General features: G+C 39.1%; 1 protein-coding gene across 2 annotated transcripts; it reads right to left on the bottom strand.

The window, feature by feature from the left end:
• Nucleotides 1-3,329: 3,329 nt before the first annotated feature.
• On the bottom strand, nt 3,330-14,560 carry LOC103462307 (adhesion G protein-coupled receptor G3-like). 2 transcript variants are annotated; one of them, XM_081604974.1, is made up of 12 exons: nt 14,282-14,560; nt 14,046-14,106; nt 13,643-13,730; nt 11,781-11,909; nt 11,406-11,552; nt 11,294-11,336; nt 11,119-11,207; nt 9,639-9,757; nt 4,458-4,738; nt 4,189-4,285; nt 3,775-4,094; nt 3,330-3,685 (listed from the first exon to the last, which is right to left on the bottom strand). In XM_081604974.1, the coding sequence occupies exons 1-12, from the start codon at nt 14,334-14,336 to the stop codon at nt 3,567-3,569; spliced, it is 1,548 nt and encodes a 515-aa protein (XP_081461100.1). In that variant the 5' UTR covers nt 14,337-14,560; the 3' UTR covers nt 3,330-3,566. The 2 variants fall into 2 exon arrangements, with proteins under 2 accessions (XP_081461100.1, XP_081461101.1); XM_081604975.1 differs by lacking the exons at nt 14,046-14,106; nt 14,282-14,560 and having other exon boundaries at nt 3,331-3,685; nt 11,781-11,880.
• Nucleotides 14,561-20,903: the final 6,343 nt, after the last annotated feature.

The following is a 20,903-nucleotide window of genomic DNA, read 5'->3' as shown; positions in this document are numbered from 1 at the left end:
TATATTTATCGTAAAGGGAAATTAAATAAAAACATATTTCAGTTTTTCCAATGTTAATCAGCTGCTCCCTATCGTAAACCACCCGGTTGCTATCCATGTGCATAATAGCAAAATAGCAAAGTATGGAAAATATTGCCAAAAATCTGTCCAACTACCGATCATCCAAAAAAAGAAGGAACAGTTTTTTTTTTTGTTTTTTTTTTTTAAAGCTACTTTTCCCCCGTAGCTGAGCTAGGGGGGAACTGTTGCTTAGCTAGCTCTGTTGCTTAGCTAGCTCTGTTGCTTAGCTAGCTCAGCAACTGGGAGGTAAAACGCTGAAAAAGTTGCAATAAATAAACAACTGTGGAAAACTAGTGTAAAATTTATTTCAGCTAAACCGTTTTTTTCGATGTCCAGAACAGACAAATTTGTTGATTTTTTGATGTGTCCCTATTTTTGGAGGTTTTTGGCTTCAAAACAGATATATATATATATATATATATATATATATATATATATATATATATATATAGTAGAAATGCGGTGGCGACACGCCCACTCAAAATCTAGGTGATTACAATTTGTCTTATGGATTAAAAGATCATTCTCTTTTTGTTAATTTTGTGGCCAAATAGAAGATAATTCCTCAAATTTTTAAATAAGCCCTTTGATTTTTGTAAATTTGTCCTTTTTAGGATACTTTGTTACTTTTAATTGATTTCGTTGATGGCCTATAATTGATTCATTTATTTGGAGTTGCGCAACAAATAAACAACAAAAAACAACAACTGTTTATTGAAACAATACTGAAGTCCATTAAGTTTAATTGACTCTAATGTCAATTAAACTTAAATACAACTTGATAGTGCACTTTAATTTGATCTGTAACTTTGACCTGTAACTTGAATTTGATCTGTAATTTTAATTTGATTTTTAACTTGAAAAATGCTTAATAAAATATTGCAATTATTTCATTGATGAATGTTTAGTTGTTTTGGATAGCAGTTTAACCCTGTTTAAATGCTAATTTGTTTTTATTTAAGACCTTGTTTAGGTCAGGGTTTTTTTCCACCCCATTTCAACCCAGGATGGCGAGCTACTGATCACTGCAACTTTGAACCAAACTACCTTTCTTTTCTGGACCCATCGCCTTGGATCATGGACTAAAAAAATTAGGATTATTGATTGATGGACCATTAATCATCCTGCATACAAAAGAACGGACTTGAATAAGAGAAAAAACCTTTGGGTGTCATGAGTTTTTTTTATTTTTTTCATTGTCTTCCTCTTGTGTTTATTGTTGATACTTATAGGAAATCATTATTATTATTATTCAACACCTTCCTAAATATATGCAAATATATAAATTTGAATACAATAATGGTGATTGTGTTTTATTCACACACACGGGCTCCTCAGCCGAACCTTTCTGACTTTGGCCGTAGTCAGGTGCCTAGCCTTAATTAGCGTTACACTAAGAAGACTCAGGCACTGGAAACAGGCTCCCCCTGAACTCTTGCTGACGAAGCAGATGATTTGCAGGTGCGGGTAATAGCTCTTCAGGTCCACCTCGGGTGAACGTTAACCTCCTGGCTCCCTCTGGTGGATGACTGCGAGAACTGCACAAGACCCACACAGAACTCAAACTCCAGCTTCCCAACAAAAACACTGAGCTCCTTTAGAGTTGTCTTTGATTAATAACCTATCAATGCATTTTATTTAGATTTGTTTGATTTTGATGCCATTTAACAAAATGTAATATTTACTGATGTTTCGTAACAGTTACTGTTCTTGGTTTTTGTGGTGTAAAGCATTTTGAAGTACCTTGTTGCTGAAATGTGCTGTACAAATACACTTGATTTCATTTCATCTGACTTTGCCTTTTTCCTCCTGGAGAAATTCCACATGTCATTATTGGCAAGTGAGAAGATAACAGCTCCATCTTTGTTGCTTCTAAAAGTGCAGCGTTTTATTTTAAATAACTAGTCCGTATCCTGGTTTTTACTATGGATTTGTCCCACGTGCAGAACACTCCTTAGAGGAACTAAGAAAAGGTTAATAAAGTTTAGTGAACTATGAGTAATGAATGTGCATCTTTGTCTGGGAGTCTGGTGACTGGGGTAAGTGGCAGAGTCACTGATCATGGACCTTACCAAGCTCCGCCCAGAAACGCCCTAGAAAATCCCACATGTCCATGTCTCACAAACAAAGCCTCGCGGAGCTTAGTTTCTATGTAAACATAGCATCTTTCATTTCGACTGACTCTCTGCAGAGTATTTCTTAGTCGATTAGTGTAACATTTCTGCCGGATTTTTACAAAATCTCAGCCACGACAATGGACAGGGGAACCAACAAGTTCATGTCATCTGTTTTGGACGACATCAAGGTGTTTGAGCCAGGCAATGCCTCCAAGATTGTGCGCATCACAACGAAATGCTACCGGTCGGTGAGGAAAACAGCAGATCCTCACACCCTCAGCATAAATATAGCTGTGGACAAGATTACGGATGCCTATTGTTCTTGCAAGGCTGGGTAAGTCGGGCATTCATGGTTTTGAGGGTTACTTTTGATGTTGAAATGTTTGAGTGTGCCCAAGCCTGATACACTGTACTCGGTGCTAGCGTGGCTAACACGATTACAGTTTAGTAAAAAGCCTTTTCATGTAAAATACAATCTTTAATGTATGTCAGATACGGTACACATTGCATATTGATCTGTTCAGCTAACGTAAGACTGTGTAACAGACAGGCTTCAAGGTGTAGAAGTTGTATCGGTACTGCCATTATGCTGTACTTAGCTAAAAGGTTTTCATAATGCATGTGTTTATTATCCCCATTCACCAAACTGTCACTGTCAATTTGTCAATTTGCTTGTGGTCTGCGATTTCACTTGTCACACTTTCTTGTTTTAGGATTTTATTGCTTGTGCAATTCATTGGAGCATCTTTTTTCTGATGGACCCAACTTTCCCAAGTCTGGCAACATTTTAATCTTGCCAAATTGTTTCCCACAGCATTATTAAACCATCACCAATAATGTCAAAAAACCAACACAGTGGGATCCTGTGTAATAATTTCTAATGTTTTAAAAGGATAAGTGTCGTGTCCAAATTAACTTTAATGATAAAAAACCTCACCTGTGCTCAGGGTTTATTGAGCATGTAATTAGCTTATCAGGTTCCCAGTTAAGCAGAAATCTCCTGGCTCCCTCTGGTGGATCGTTGCAGGAACTGAACAAACACCCACACAGAAGCCAAACCACAGCTGTCCAACAGTTTGGCTGGGCTTTTCAGGTAAATTGAAAAACTTTGGATGGACATAGACATTGACACATCTTTTTGTTTCCTGATATATTTAATACACATAAAAACCGAACAATAAATACACGCAAAGAACATAATATTTCTGGAGCAATGTCTTTTTAAAGAAATCTTATAGAAAAGTCTAACATTAGCAAAAAGACTCATTGTTTGAAAAATTATAAAGAATATAAAAGAGATCCAATAGACATTCAACACCTAATATAGGTGCTGTTTATACAGCAAAAAGCAGTGATTCAGTTATTGACGCAATAACAATCAATAATGTTTTATTTGACGTTATTGATGTTTGTCATCATTTTCTGGGTGGAAGGATCTCGGACTGAAGAGTTGTTTTCTGATCGAGACTTGCATGATAAAGCCACTGACCACAGGAACATAAATAGACCTGAACAGACAAAAGATCCAGTAAATTATTCAGGTGAATCAACACCTATCAATGGATCCCAATATTTAGTGTCGCATATACTGACTGACCTTGGAGAGAGTTAAAGATGGTGAACAAGTAGATTCCAGCTAAGGTAACATAGGTGAGGCTGGCTAGTCCCCATGGCAACCCCAGTACACAACTGAGGCCGAGAACTGTGGCACCGTCCTTCCATAACCTGGACTCATTCTCCTTGCTCATCTTCTTCCAGTCACTGGACTCACGGTCTCCTCTGCCACGTCGTAACTCCCGCATTTTAAACACCACCAACAACAGCATGCAGGAATTATACAGCACCACCAGGCAAAGAAAAGCCACAGTGATGTACGTGACCAACTTTGTCTGTGGGAAGCCACTGTTCATCCAGCATCTGTTCATCAAGAAGTAACCAACAGAGACTGTGGTCATTAAGGATTTTCATTGACTGACTTGGTTGCACATGTTAACTCATGGAAATGTCTTACATTTCTGATGTTTGGTTGTTGGAATCCCTCATTTCCAGAGTGTATCTGCCATAGACACCTAAAGGCCCACAAATTACCGCAACAAGGGTAGGAAAGCCTGAGGAGAAAACAAGAGGAAGGACAAACCACAGCTATATCATTAGAATCAAGGTCAAAAACAATAACTAATCTAGTCACTGTTTAGAGGTTAATCTAAACAGTGACTATACAAATTTGCTAATTGTTTGTAGCAATTAGCTTCACGCTCCCAACCAGAGTCCCAAACTCACCCCATCCCACCAGGCAGAGTTTGAGCAGGTATCTTCTGACGTAGATGTTAAAGACTCGGATGAGGAGAAGGTAAAGGTGGAATCCTTCCAGGGCCAACCAGGTGATTGTGGCCAGCAAAGACCAGTGCAGGAAGAGACCCAGACCTCCACAAACCCAGTTGTACTTGTTCTCATCTAGCAGAAAAGTCCAGAAACTGCTGCTCAGGAAGCCGAGGTGGAGGCACAACAACGCCCCCGTTAGCTGCATGTGGATGTTGAGGGCCTTCTCTGAACGTCGTCGACTAAGGAAGACACAACAGAAAAGCATTGTTTGCTGTTTTCTTATAAAGGATATTTTTGGGTATAGTGGCCTTTATTTGCTAGTGACTAGACAGAAAAGTGGGTTGTGATAAAGTGATAAGAAATGTAGCCTGTGATGGCTGTGTAGAGGACTGAGGCCTTCATACATGGAGGCTTTATCTATCTGTGCACCCAGAAATGTGTTGTTAGTTTTATAATGCAAATGCAACGAATATTTGCTGACTCTGACATTTCCTGCATGACTACAGTTCACTTTGATGTCTTGCTGTGCAATGCAACAAAACAAATGATTGGAATTGGTCAATCACTCATGATTCAGGGAGTAAACCTTTAAAGTTTTATCTAGAACATCCCTTAAAGTCCCAAGAAGAGTTCTCTGAACCAAACACCACAGTAACCTGCGACAATTGACTGGGTCAGTACTGATTACTTTTTTTTCATGTATTCCACAGTTTTTGACCCAAAGATGTCGTGAATCTTCTTGTGAGTCTCATGGACTCTCACAATTTCTCTGAACTCCTGCCATATTTCTGTTGGCACCCAGACATGACAATCAATGAGATCACGGTCATTTGAGGAGCTTTTGTTTTGTTCCAGCAGTAGGTGGATGCTTCTGTGGTGATTTAAGTGAATTGTTCTAGAGTTCTTTGGTAATTTTCTTTTGAAAGATTTTTAGTTTATCTACAGTAGATTTTTCTCTTGGTGCCTTTAGTTAGTCTATGTCCTTATTGATTATACCTGGAGGCTGAAGCTAACAGCTAATTCAACAAGTGCCAAGACTAAGGCAATCTCAAAACATCAAGTTTGTGTGAATGTTACTTTGACTTTTTAAATTATTGTGATGTTGACATTTGGTGCTCAGTTCCAAATAAGGTGATTATTATTTACCAAGGAAAGTGTGAAAGGAGATTGTTCAATGTGACTCATCTTCCTGTTGAGAAATAGGTTTTGAGAACAGAGTGTAAAGTATTTTGGTGGTGTGAGAATGACCCACTGACAGTAAAGGTCTAAAATTATTAGACAGTTTAAAGTAAAGCATATTTTCTAGATGTTTATACTATCACTCAAAACCTGTAAATGTGTCACTTTAGGTCTTCTGTTTCTTTCTTCAAGTGTGAGATCCCTCTTATGATTCAAAGACTATAAAAATAAATGAGAAAACCCCAATCTCATGATTGTGTGCGACAAACTTCTCATATAATACTAGAATAACTCTGCCTCTACATAACAGATGTTGCAATGGGTGTTAAAATCTGTGGTTGGTGTTTGTTTTTCTAAGCTGAAAGAACATATAAGACACACGTGGTTTCTCATCCATCGCTGCTAATCAATTTCCCTAGCTGACATTGATCTGAACAACATAAAATTATATAAAGATCACATATCTGATCAAATGCATGTTCTCTTTCAGGTAGTTCAGAAGAAGCTTTTTTGAGAGAGTGGAAGCTGTAGAACTGTTTATCATTTATTTCCCCCTAAAACCTTTAGTGATAAAGAAGAAGAAGCAGGTTTTCTTAGATTTTTTTCAGGTTAATTTTTATATCGGGTTATTTTTATACGTGTATATATATATATATTTATATATATTTTGAATAATGGCTTCTTTTTTGTGGTGTGGCTAGGTTTGCCACCTTTCAGAAAGTAAAATAAGGGACCAGTCCCTATATATGTAAAATAGTTGGGTATAAAATCGAAACACCAACACCGTGAGTCAAACAATGACTGAGGCAGCCTACTATATAAAGTACTCGGGGAACACCTTGCATTATTACACATACACGTTTGTAGAATACGGAACAAATTGTGTCCTGTATCGGTTCAATACAGGATGGTTCTGTGTTTCACGGGACGGGTGGCAACCCTAGGTGTGGCCTTGCAGCTTTTTTCAGCACAGGATATGTGTCTCTCTGGGTAAAAATGCTATCATCTTCAATCGGTCTCTGGTCCTTGTTTGTTTTGGTTTTGTGGTTGATTTGAACATTCGCACCATATCCTATCCTATCTCATCTCATCTCATCTCATCTCATCTCATCTCATCTCATCTCATCTCATCCCATCCCATCCCATCCCATCCCATCCCATCCCATCCCATCTCATCTCATCTCATCTCATCTCATCTCATCTCATCTCATCTCATCTCATCTCATCTCATCTCATCTCATCTCATCTCATCTCATCTCATCTCATCTCATCTCATCTCATCTCATCTCATCTCATCTCATCTCATCTCATCTCATCTCATCTCATCTCATCTCATCTCATCTCATCTCATCTCATCTCATCCCATCTCATCCCATCCCATCCCATCCCATCCCATCCCATCCCTATGGAGACTATCCTGGTCACAGTACTCATAACAGAACACTATGATGGCTGAGGGCTTTTATGACATTTATGTTTGTGTATAAATGGTTGTATTATGCGGGACTTCTACCCATGTAAAACCACTTGTGGAGTTTCACAATTCTCAGAATCAGCCTGATTATCACCCAGTTTGTGCAGCACAAATAATTTAACTTCAGTTCCACATTACTCTCAATTCAGACATTTAAAATATTAAACATAAGAATGAAATTAAAGTTTTTCTTTGTAAACATATATGAAGCAGGGGTTGTGTTAATGGAATATTCTCTGCCTTTGTTCCTCGTAACGCTGACAGAAAAAACCCCAAGGTCATCTGTCATTTCGTCAGGTCAAAATTTAGTCATCTGGGGTCTCATGCATAAAAGACTGCGTAGTTTTGACACTAAAACTTGGAGTACGGAAAAATGTACAAAAGTTCGGCGCACAAAAAAAAAATCGGATGTATAAAGCTGTGCGCACGCACGTGGCCACGCACCTTTCCTCTATATAAATCCTAAATTGCGGGATATAGAGCAGAGCGGCTGGTCCCCCATGTTGCTACCCACAAATTCATAAATAAATTAGTATAAATACCTGGAAGTCTGCCACCACCAAGTGATTATTGAATCATGGCAACGTCGTTGTTTGAAGCAGTATAAGTATTTATAATAGTAATAACTATATATTTCATTTAAAAGGTGCTATGAGGGCACATAATGTCACCTCACAAAAATAAAAATAAATTTTAAAGAAAAAAAAAATCCAAATTAAAAAAAAAATAAAATAAAGAGATCGTTCATTCCGGCGAGGTTTTCACATATACATTTTTTTATTTTGTGTGTGTGTTAGCTTATTGTCTGAAGATAAATGCGGTTCAATTTCATCGTTTACGTTTAAGCAATAAAATATTAAAATCATGAAAAACATCGATTTGATGCTTCTTGGTCTAAACACTGAATTTAGTCAGACCAGGTACGGAGCTATAGGGGGGCTGTGGGGGCGACTGCCCCCCAGCTCGGCCCAGATGGGTGCCCATGGGGGCCTGGGTCTGGAGGTGCCAGGGAGGGAGGAATGGTTTCAAGTCGCTTTAATGTCTGATTATAGATGAAGAAAGTGTGCCCTCGCCTGTTCAGAAAGGTGTATGTAATGTTCTGTGCTGTATGTAAAGTTACTCTCCCTCAATGGAATATATAGTAGTGACTGTTTCACTGACGGTTTAGTCTGGGTAAAAATCAAACGAGGCCCAAACACCGCCCCCCCTCAGCAGTTTCCATCAGCGCAGGTGATACACGTGAGGGGCCCGGTCATTGGCCCCGCACCCCGGCCCGACGCTGACTTGTTCCACTAGTGAGTCAGACTTCAGTGTATTTAGGTGAGTTTTGATGCTTTGTAGTTTGATATTGTCCACAGAAAAAGTTTGCGTGGCTGCCGCACATTTTCACGCCAGCGAAAAAGTGTGCGTATATTTACGCAAACCTTCACGCAAAGTACATTTTTATACATGCTCACTTTTGCGTAAAATATGAGACCGCACATTTTTTGTGCGCACGCATGCTTTATACACGAGGCCCCTGACCAGTTGGTGCAGATGCGTAAGCATTTTCAACTTTACGTACAGAGCAGATTATGTAGGCAACTAAATCAATAATAATAATAAAAATATCTGAGTATCTTCTCTGACCTGCACACTTAACTTAATGCATCTTGCTATCCGGGAGCTGACCCTTGAATAGTTGTGGACAGGTCTCTTTGGAGCTCATGATGTGCAGGAGCTTCTGCTAAAAGCGAGGGATTTCAGAATAAAAGAGTTCTCTGAACCAAACTCCACAGTAACCTGCAACGGGGTGCGGGGCCATCAGAAGTCTTTTCGTCTTCTGATGACTTCAGTTAGAGAAATGTTTCCCGATTTTAAAACTTTGGCTAAAATGACACTTATAATTCAAGTCTTCAGTGCGGAAGGTTTGATTAACAAGCAGGTATGCAATTCTGGTTGGTGTGATGGCCAAAGCAGGGGAATCATTCATAATTTAATTGTTTAATTTCATTGTTCATATGTAGTAACTGGGGCCAAAGTTAGTTGTCACAGTGCACAAGAAGCTACATGTATTCATCTGCTTGATGTGGATTCTCTGTTCGGTTTGTTGACTAAAGAAGCCCATTGAAAATTAAATGCCAGTGAATGTTTCATTATTATCAATTTAAAAGTTAATGAGTAAAGACAGATTATGAGAATATTTTATTTTATTTTTATTCTGTCAAATCAAAACAATGGACAACAACAAAGTGCAACCTCTGCTGGTGTTTTTAATAAAGATGATGGGCTCCCTGTCTGTAAAGTGTTGTGAACAATTTGCATCTAAATAGTTTCTGTCCAACGTGTGTGGAGAGTAGTTAACTGAAGGATTCTTAGCTGCACTATTCCGGACTCTAAACCTGTGCAAGTCCTGGATAGAAGGAAGGAAGAAAGCTACATGCTTTATAATATAAACTATGCCAATTCCATTAATAAAAAAGGTTTAACTTAAAGTAAAAACTTACTGCAAACCAACAAAGATGAACAGGCTGATGAAAGCAAAGAAGGCAGAGAGCGCCGATCCAACGTAGGTGATGTAGCTGAGAGCCTCAGCATGATCCTCATCCACCTTCACTTCTGGATTCTACACAGGGAAAAAATCTAATTTAGCTGAAATGCATTTTACAATGCAGTAAGTTGGGCTCGTTTCCAGTGAGAGTTGCACTCCGCCAAGCCTGCCCTTTGTCACCGATTCTGTTCATTACTTTTATGGACAGAATTTCTAGGCACAGCCGAGGTGTTGAGGGGATCCGTTTTGGTGGCCTTAGGATCGCATCTCTGCTTTTTGCGGATGATGTGGTCCTGTTGGCTTTATCAGAACGTGATCTGCAGCTCTCACTAGAGCGGTTCGCAGCAGAGTGTGAAGCGGCCGGGATGAGGCTCAGTGCCTCCAAATCCGAGGCCATGGTCTTGAGCCGGAAAAGGGTAGAGTGCCTTCTCCGGGTCAGGGGGGTCGTCCTGCCTCAAGTGGAGGAGTTTAAGTATCTGGGGATCTTGTTCACGAATGAGGGAAGAAGGGAGCGGGAGATCGACAGGCAGATTGGGGCAGCGTCTGCCGTGTACCAGTACGTTGTGGTGAAGAGAGAGCTGAGCCAAAAAGCGAAGCTCTCGATTTACCGGTCAATCTACGTTCCCACCGGTCATGAGCTTTGGGTCATGACCGAAAGAACGAGATCACAGGTACAAGCGGCCGAAATGGGTTTCCTTCGCAGGGTGGCTGGGCTCTCCCTTAGAGATAGGATGAGAAGCTCGGTCATCCGGGAGGGACTCGGAGTAGAGCCGCTGCTCCTCCACGTCGAGAGGAGCCAGTTGAGGCTCGGGCATCTGGTCAGGATGCCACCTGGACGCCTCCCTGGTGAGGTGTTCCAGGAACGTCCCGCCGGGAGGAGGCCTCGGGGAAGACCCAGGACACGCTGGAGGGACTATGTCTCTCGGCTGGCCTGGGAATGCCTTGGGATTCCCCTGGAGGAGCTGGAAGAAGTGGCTGGGGAGAGGGAAGACTGGGCCTCCCTTCTGAAGCTGCTGCCCCCGCGACCCGACCCCGGATAAGCGGAAGAAAATGGATGGATGGATGTATTTTACATTAGGAGACATTTCGTTTGCTGTTTGTCTCTTTCACCTCTGAGATGCTAAGCTATTCACATATCCAAATCTGATCAGTGTGTGTAACTAGCGTAGGAACTGCAGTAAATGTTTCTCGAACACTTGGGGCAGAATGTAAATTTAAGGTGCTTTTCCCAGATATATTTATTAACAATTTGAAAATCATCTATCAAATTGCTACCACTTTACAAGTTTGCACTACTTTATGTTTTGGCCTGTTATGAAAAATCCTCCAACAATAATTAAATCTTAGGTTAACGTGACAAAATGTTAATACTTTTAGAAGTCACTATATGGAAATGTAAAACTGTTGGTTACTGGTGACAGAAAAACATGATTTACCACAAGCACAGCAAAAAAGCCGAGGCGACTGCAGCTGCAGATAAATTCATCTTTGGATTTTTTGGTATTGCAGCCTTCAGTGCTCCACACTAATGAAAACAGAAAATCAAACATGTAAATCCTCATTTGATGCTTTCATTTAAGAGTAGAAAAGTTGTTTGCATCCATATTGCACCTGTTTCATCCTCCTTCCAAAACACACATTTTCCATTGTTCTCCTGAAACATAGAAAGGGAATCAAAATGGAAGGAAAATTCCTTTTATTTTAATTGTATTTATTCAATTACCGTTTTATTGTGGTTGAAGATTAACTGGACCGGATCAGTAAGATTACGGATTCGCTGGCTTCCAACGCTCACAAACAGAACCTGCTCTCCTAAAACTGCCTGTTCTCTGACAGTCGGCTGCGTACCGTAGTTGTTCTGAGGAGTTTGCTGCAACGAGGAGAAAGAATTGGCCTCTTTTTTAAAAGTAATATTCGTCTAGAGGGACAGCCTCTACAGCCTCCATTTTTTACTATAAAAAAAATCAGAATGTAAATTAATACAAATGAGTCTGAAGGAAAGAACCACCTGGTGCATTCACAATGGCATGCTGGCTTAAGCTGGAAGTTCAGGTAAACATATAAAGAACATTACACGTGCTTGTTCAGAGAATCACACCTGAAAGAATCTGCTGTTGATCACCGAGGAAACCACCTGGACATTTTCCTCCGATTGTGCGTTTCTCATTTTCGGAACATGTGGCAATGGGATTCGGACCCTGTGATTGGATGTGGGACGTACTTCAACCTTAATACCACAACATTTATTAGGATTTTATTCAGAGAAAATCAGTTATGTTTCAGATCATGTCCTGTAAATACAGTCTATTGGTTTACTATGTCCTAATAACATTTATGAACATTCCATCAAACTTTGAACACAGTTTATTAACATAAACACAAGATAAATTAATCCTGTAAATGTCAAAAGATTAATTTAGTTTAAGGCAATTCAACAACTGAAACTTATATTTTACAGAGTCAACAGACTTATACATTTGAAACCAGACAATTTACACATGCTAATTAAAATTACATGGACGTCTTTTTTTCCCCTTTCTCTCTAAAGTGAAATCAGACCACATTTATCATGTTTTAGGTCAGTCAAAATTTCCAAAATTATTACTATTTGCTAAATGCCACAATAATGATAGAATGTTGGAGATTTATTTATTAATATATTCAAAATCAGAGGTTTACATGCAGAATGATTACTGTCTCTTTAAACAACAATGGTAAGTTGAGCCCCATGGCCTTGATGTAATTAGAGGAGACCTGTAAATGTCCTTTAAGGCCACATCTGGGACACAATGCTCTATAGTTTCACAAGGAATCAGCAAAGAGATCAGGAAGAGACTTGTAGAGCTGCACAATCTGGTTCATCAATTTCCAGATAGTTGAAGGTGCTGTGGTGATGGAAATGTCCAACCATCATACCGCTCAGGAAGGAAATGACTCTGTGTTCCATATATGGACGTGTTTGGGTCTAAAATGCCCAAATTAACCCCAAAACAAAAAGACCAAACATGTTGCCTGACGCTGAGATGTTTCACTGTGTCATTCTCCACAGTCAGTGTTTTGGTGTGGCCTACACAAAGTCCTGATTCCAATCCTAGAGAGAATTTGTGGGAAAATCTGAAAAGGTATGTGTGAGAGAGGCAACCTACAAGCCTGACTCTGTTCTACCAGTTCTGTTAGGAGGAATGGACCAGAACTCCAGCAAGCTTGTGGAAGGAAACCCAAAATGTTTGACTCTGCAGTGCAAAGGAAATTTACGTCAGTTTCTGAATTTGAATAAATAAACCTCAGACATATTCTCTCTCATTGTTGTGGCAATTAGCAAAGATAAATGATCTTGGAGATTTAAAACCAGAGAAGTTTGGTTTGATTTAACTTCACATGGTGAGAAAAAAAAAGTTGTGTCTTTTTATGTGGTGTATGTAACCTTCTGGTTTCAACTGAATATTTTATTTTCATTCTGATGATTATGGCTTTTATCTCACTGAAACCCACCATTCAGTTTCTCAGAAAAATGTACAATGTGAAGAAAACGCCATTCATGAGTTTTACAGAATCACAACACATAGACTGATGTTGGAGTTGGTAGTTAAAGGTGACGTATTATGTCACGTATTATGAACTACCAAATGTACCACAGAACCCTTATGGTCAAGAGGACGATGAGACACTGGACCCAATAATGAAGACGTATAAGCAACATGGGATTCCATAGCACCTCAGCAGAACCAGAGGATCATCTTCCTTCAATGCATGGAACCCCAAAATACTTGGTGCCTATACTGTACAGTACAGTCACATACTTGGAAGGCTGGCCATAATTTCTGTATTAATAATTTTCAAAATTAACTAAAATAAATGCTTGAAATTTCTAAAAAACAAAACAAAAAAACAACCCTCATTTCTCATGTGTTTGTGTTCCCAAATACAGGTTCTACCTCTGATCACCAGCTATGAGCTCACCTGGTCTGAGGATTTCACCATACTGTGATTAAGCAGGGAGGCCTTGTGCTGCTTTTCTTCACACTTTACAATTTTATCTTCATAGCACCTACCAGGAAATATTTCACATCAATCATCTAAATAATGATGCAGCACAAGAACTACTGTAACCACAACAGGTTAAGGACAAATTTAACAGTGAACAAACACAAGAACAAAAATAGAATGAAGACACAATGTATTCCTCTATGACCTATTAAACAGTGTCCAAAAGCTGGTATGAACATGACTAATACCCAAAGCAAGTTGAAATTAAAGAAAAGAAACAAAAACTTACAATAACATGAATTTATTAAACGAAGAAGCCATTAGGGAGTAATAGAAGCTTAACATCAACCCCAGAAGCATGGCATGGATCACTTACCTGGTCCGCAGTACACGATATTGTTTTATGCACTCATCAATAACATTCTGAGAGTTACAGTCTGTAAAATGGACACAGAACATGAAGTCAGAACTTTTCACGGCAAACAAAAATGACAACTGAATGAACCAGAGGTACGAGAAAAACCTGACTAATAATTTGAATACAGCCTAGATGGATACATTAACATTAACAACTAAACTGATGTTCAAACTACAAAACCCCAGAATACTCACCAGCTCTGGTCGTAGGGAAGCAGAGTGTTAGGAGATAAAGAGTAATCCACTTCATGTTGGACTTTCTCAAACAGATGCTGATCACCGACCGAGGCGCCGTGTTGCTCTTGTGGTTGAGGGTTAGTTATTGCAGCAGACAGAGTTTCACATCTAGTTTGATCACATGCTGAGAGGGAGGGGGCCGAGAGGAAGAAGTGATTGTTTAAGTGGATAAGTGAAATAGTTAAACGTTAATCAACCCCCAAATCTACATTTTTTTTATTGCTGATAAACCATCTAAATATGTTAGCATGGTTCTATCTTTATGTTTCTCTCCAAATTTTGACATTTTCTTCTACAGTGTTTCATCTAGTCTAGAAGACTCCAAAGCACTCTAGACTACATTCAGTCATTTGTACACTGATGGTGGTAAGCTACTGGATAGTAACCACAGCTGCATCACCAGCATCAGGCAAGAGAGGTGAATGTTTTGCTCAAAGACACAATGATAGAGATGGACAGAGTTCTACAGTGTATTAAGATCAATGTGCCCCTTTTTACTTTAAGCCCCTGCCCCTCCAAAGGTCTCTGCACGGCCCTGCGTTTTAGTAGGGCTGGTCCTATTTGTGAAAGCTGGAAAGCAGCCAGTCAGCAATCTCACTGAACTGGTCCAGTTAATCCTTTACCACAAAAATAAAATGGTAACTAAATATATACAATAATAAACACTTAAAAAACAAGAATTTCCTTTGTTTTGATTCCCTTTCTATGTTTCAGGATAACAATGCAACATGTGTGTTTTGGAGAGAAGATAAAACAGATGCAATATGGATGGAAGCAGCTTCTCTACTTTTAAAAGAAAGCATCAAATCAGGATTTACATGTTTGTTTTTCTGCTTTCATTAGAGGAGCACTGAAGTTTGTTATCCCACTAAAACGGAAGTTGAACTTATCTGCAGTTTTTTTTTTTTTTGCTGTGCTTGTGGTAAATTATGTTTTTCTGTCACCAGTAACCAACAGTTTTCTAAAAATATTCACACCCAATTTTAACATTATGTTAACTAAAACCGTAAATGTTTTCAAGCGTTTTGTATTAACACAGCAACCCCTACTGCATTATCATGAAGGAATATAAAACATGGTTTTTAATGAACCTCTCAAAAGTGCTCCATGTATTTTTATTCCACCCTCTTGTATCAATACTTTGTAGAAACTTTTGCTGCAGTTACAAGCTTAGATTTATTTTATTGTCGTTGCATAAAGACACATCGCTTGGCCAATAGAGAACAGACCATGTAGAGGATGGGTGGAATCAGAGAGGATCTGGTTATTTCTGGCTAAGCAGCGTCTGTGTGCAATGATCTGGATAGAGTGAAGTGGAGTCCCAATGATCCTCTCTGCTGTCTTCACCACTTTTTGTAGACACAAATTAAAATTCAAAAATACTATATTGATCGCAAAGAAATTAAATAAAAACATATTTCAGTTTTTCCAATGTTAATCAACTGCTCCCTGTTGTAAACCAACCTGTTGCTATGGACACGCATCAGACCAAAACAGCAAAGTATAAAAAATATTGCCAAAAATCTGTCCAACTACCCATCATCCAAAACAAGAAGGAACAGTTTAAAAAAAAAAAAAATCCACTTTTCCCCCTGCCCCCGATCAAATTTAGCTAGCTCAGCATCTGGGAGGTAAAAGGCTGAAAAAGTTTCAATAAATAAACTGTGGAAAACTTGTATAAAATTTATTTCTCTCTCTCATGGCCCTCTGAGTGTGATTGACCATCATGCTGTGAACATCAGCTACATCTCCTACTCTGGATCGGCGCTCTCTGCCTTCTTTGCTTTCATCAGCCTGTTCATCTTTCTTGATCTGCACTAAGTTGTTTCTTTAACCTGCACCTTTTTTTATACTGGATTTGACAGTTTATATCAAAAGACCCATAACTTGTTTCCTCGCCATCTTACATTAAATCAGATGTTTCCTGTTCTAGCTCAGTTACCAGCAAATTTATTTCCGTTTGCCAAATGACATAAAAGATTAACCATTTCTTTGTTCATATTGCAAATGTTGACATGAACTACAATTAATTTACTTTTAACCAACTTATAAAGAATAAATCATGTCAAAGTTTTGTAAGCCTCTGATTGGCTGATTCACAACACATTAGATGAATATAGGAGTGGCTGTGAATGTAATAGGAGACAGCAGCTAAAAGACACTGCTGGGAAAATCTAAAAGTAATCATCCAAGACGTCATCATGAGCGATCAGCACCTTTCAATAAAATCCTTGGTCTTTTTGAAAAATGTTGATGCATCAAATTGTTTATATGCAAGTATAAACATCATGGAAGCCTTCAGCCGTCATAGCGTTCGGTTATGAGTTCTGTGTCCGGGATGTGAAAAAGTCATGATATGAATGTGCAACTCAACCACGAAAGCAGAGCAAAGCTGTGGTGAAGTGACTAGTTGAAGATAAGAGTGTTGTTACCCAGAGTGACGCATATCCTGTACTGACATGAGCTGTGAGGCCACACACCAAGAAAGAAGCCATTATTAAAAAAAATAAACACAGAAAGAAAGATTACAGATTGCAAATACACTTCACAAAAACATTATGTGGGAAAACTGAAGCAACATCTCAGCACAACAGCCAGGAAGAAATGTGTCTTCTAAATGGACAGTGACCCCAAGCATATACCACCAGATTAGCTACTAAAGGTGGAGAATGAGAAGATAAAAGCAGACCTCCCACTACAACCTTTGCTTTACTTGGCGGTGGACGATGAATGTCACTTTTTAATCTGTCTGTTCCATTTGAATGACTTGTAACATTTTTATCGGGCAAGTTTTTATACTTCACCAAATCTCATCATTTCTCAAGGTAATGACACTGAGGGGTTTTGGTCAGTTCCTGAAACGGGTAAACAGACCTGGATGGTGCACAGAAGGGAAAATGGATGAACTGCAACAAGGTAAGGTTAGGCAATTTTATTTTTATAGCACATTTTCGGCAATTCAAAGTTCTTTGCATGAATTAGAAGGAAATGCAACAAAACAACAAACCAAAGAGCAAAAGAAGAAGAAAGGAAACAAAAAAGGAAAGTAATCCATGACTGATTTACTAGTAGGGGTTTCTCTGGATTTTTGTTCTGATAATGTTATTCTAAAGTAATGAGAAGTTTCTCCGCATAAACTAAGAAGAGTTTATCTGGATTATAAATATGTCATAATTCCTGCTCTGGATTGAGTGAAATTATCTTGATTGAAGGTGAACTTTAAAACCGACTCAGTTATACCAGTTCTGTCCCGAGGCATGGGCCAAAAAATCTGCAAGCCGTTATGAGGAGCTTGTGAAAGAAGAGCTAAAACATTTGATTACAGGACGTTTTACCAAACACTAAGGAACACTTCTGGTTTGAAGAAAGTGTGACTAATATTTGGATTATGACAATCCTAACTTACCTTCAACAGGAAAGTTTAATTTATGTCAGCGAAAAAAAAACAAAATTGTGTCTTTATAACTTATGTAAATATTTAGTTTCAAACGCAGCATGGTGGCTGCGGTAGGTCACGCTTCACCGGCAACATGAGCTGCCATGCATTGTGCAGTGCTCATCCAAAACACTGGTGAAGGAGAAGTAAACAAAACAACAAAAAATGACTTATCCTTCAGGGACAGAGAGAAGAAAAAGAGAAATAATATTTAAAAAAAGATCAAGGTATGTTTGCATGTGTCTTGGTAATGTCATGTTTATCAAAAAAGTTTTATGGACCTGTTAATGAAAAATTAGCTTGATAGCGACCTGGAACGGTCCAATTCAACATTTATGCTAGCATTTGAGGAGTTTTTGTTTTGTTCCAGCAGTAGGTGGGTGCTTCTGCAGTGATTTAAAAGAATAGTCCAAGAGTTCTTGAGTAATTTTCTTTAGAAAAATTATTATTTTATTTAGATTTGTCTCCTGCGGCCTTTAGTTAGTGCAAGTCCTTATGGATTGGACCTGGAGGCTGAAGCTAACAGGTAATGCAACAGGTTTTAACTTTAAATTAGTTTATTTTCGATGTGTCCCTATATATTTCAGACGTTTTTGGTTTCAAAACAGCGTGTTTGATAACAAACCTCTCAATGTTTGACAATGTCCAGCAAAATGTACCATGTTAAGAAGACTCAGGCACTGGAAACAGACTCCTCTTAAAACTCTTGCTGACAAGGCAGATGATTTGCAGGTGCGTGTAATAGCTCCTCAGGTCCACCTCGGGTGAACTGTAACCTCCTGGCTCCCTCTGGTGGATGACTGCAAGAACTGCACAAGACCCACACAGAACTCAAACTCCAGCTTCCCAACAAAAACACTGAGCTCCTTTAAATCAAGGCTAAAATCCCCCTGTATAGAGTTGCCTTTCATTAATAACCTATTAATGCATTTTATTTATATAAATAAAATATAACAGAGCCCAAACTGATGGAGACGAAGAAAATAGTCTGTGGAGGAAGGTAAGGGGCGGGAGTGATTGGGTTCCAGGGTTTGAGTTCTTGTGTGGGTGCTGATCCAGAGTTGTGTAAAGCTGGGAGCCGGGGATCTGTGGAGCGGTCTGGTGGAGGCTGCTGGATGGTAACACTGTTAGAGGGCGGACAGGTTACGCAGCACAGACTTGTAGGAAGAGCAACAAGACGTCGCCAGTCATGAGATTTGAACCAGAGAACTTCAGAGTCTTTAGAACATGAGGAGAAACCAAGGCAGCACAGGGAGCAGAATTCAGTAGTAATGTGTCTTCTGTGCTGAGGCTTCAGAGCATGGGTCGAGTAATCCAGGAGAATTTTTTTGAAGCATATCGAGGCATGTGTTGATGAAGCAGCTTGTGACGTTTGAAGCCATTCCAGTGGACCGTACCACATGACTGAATCAGGAACTGGTTTGTCAGTTTGCTTGCGGATCAAAATAAAAGGCCAAACGCTGCTGTTTCACACGTCACACTTTCTCGTTTTAGGATCTTATTGCTTGTGCAATTCATTGGAGCATCTTTTTTCTGATGGACCCAACTTTCCCAGGTCTGGCAACATTTTAATCTTGCCAAATTGTTTCCCACAGCATTATTAAACCATCACCAATAATGTCAAAAAACCAACTCAGTGGATCCTGTGTAATAATTTCTAATGTTTTAAAAGGATAAGGATAAGTGTCGTGTGCTCAGGGTTTATTGAGCTCTGCAGAAAGGCACTAACCAGGTTGGTCAAGCTCAGCCAAGTCATTTAAGGATGCAAAGGTCAGACAGAATACATCCACTGGAATATTTGGAAAGTGATAAAATGTTTTATCCCATCTTCCACAAGCCAGCTGATGTGTTTCTTGCTTCATCCTTGCTCTGTGAGCATGGGTATTTTCTGTAGCAGATGGAATCATCTGAAAACAGAGAAATCACATAGATTCAAGCAAAATAAAATTTTTTATTCTTAAGTAAATAATGTAATTTTGTCCCCTGTGACATAGCTTGGTTGGAGTAACAAATCAGTCACAACTCTCTTCCCCCCGCCCCCCATTTGTTTCCCGTTTTCTTTTTTTCATCCAGCCATTGTTTCATATGAACAGATTAAGACTGTAATCAGAATTTATGTATCAGAGTCATGAACATAATTTACTTATTTATTTATTGTAAGGCTTCAAGTTATTTTCACTTTGCCTATTTTACTATATTTTCCACTTGATGTCGCAGCAGATCAAATGAAGCACCGTGGTGCATCAGCTCATGAGTCAAACTATTGGATGGAATGCCTCAGTGCTTCAGGAAGCTTCATCTCACCATCACTAGAATCCAGATTGTTGCAGAAAACGCCCTTAAAGGAGATCATAGATTAAGTAAAAAAAAAAATCCTAAAAGCTCAGAGTAGAGATGGGACATCTGAATCCAGACTTCGAGGCGTGTACCGTGTAAAAAGGGAGCATGTCAGATGAAGTCCTGCTTCGATGCTTGTGTCGTCTTGCTGAAAACCGACGCCTCGCATCACCTGAGACACATGACTGCTTCATTTTGCGTGTCGGTTTTCAAAATAATAGCGTGATGAGCCATGCTGCTTCATGGGTTGCTGTAGGTCATTTGGTCGCGCATCAGAGGAAAATATTTGTCTTCAGTGGCCAAAATAAAAGGAACATTGACCAACATATTTGATGTGTATTGATGATTTTGATGATGGCATTCATAAAAATGTAATGTTTGTTACTGGTTTTCTCAATTGTCAATTATGGTGGTTTTATATGACTTTATATTTTCTTATTTTATCATGTAAAACTCTTTGAACTGCATTGTTGCTGAAATGTGATACACAAAGGAGCTGGACTGATTGACTGAAATGGAGCCAGCATGAGGAAAGTCTCTGACATCTGGGAATACTTTGAGATGATCGCTCACAATAAAATTCTTCTTAAATAAAATTAATTAACCCCTCCGCCTCCCAATTTCACACCTTCTGGAAATTTCACATTTCTGATTAGCAAAGGTATCAATCTTGCACAGCAGAAACAGATTTAATGCTGTTGCAAGACTAAAAGTCTGCATGTAGCTAAATATAAGGGATCAGAGCCAATTAGAAATCCAAGAAAAAGCAAATGCCCCAACAAGCACTCCCCTCCCAACACACTAAAA

Source organism: Poecilia reticulata, chromosome 3 (assembly GCF_904066995.2).
Source record: "Poecilia reticulata chromosome 3, P_reticulata-male-v2, whole genome shotgun sequence".
Taxonomy (NCBI): Eukaryota; Metazoa; Chordata; class Actinopteri; order Cyprinodontiformes; family Poeciliidae; genus Poecilia; species Poecilia reticulata.
Note: the sequence above shows the minus strand (reverse complement) of the source record. Positions and strands in the feature narration are given on the sequence as shown.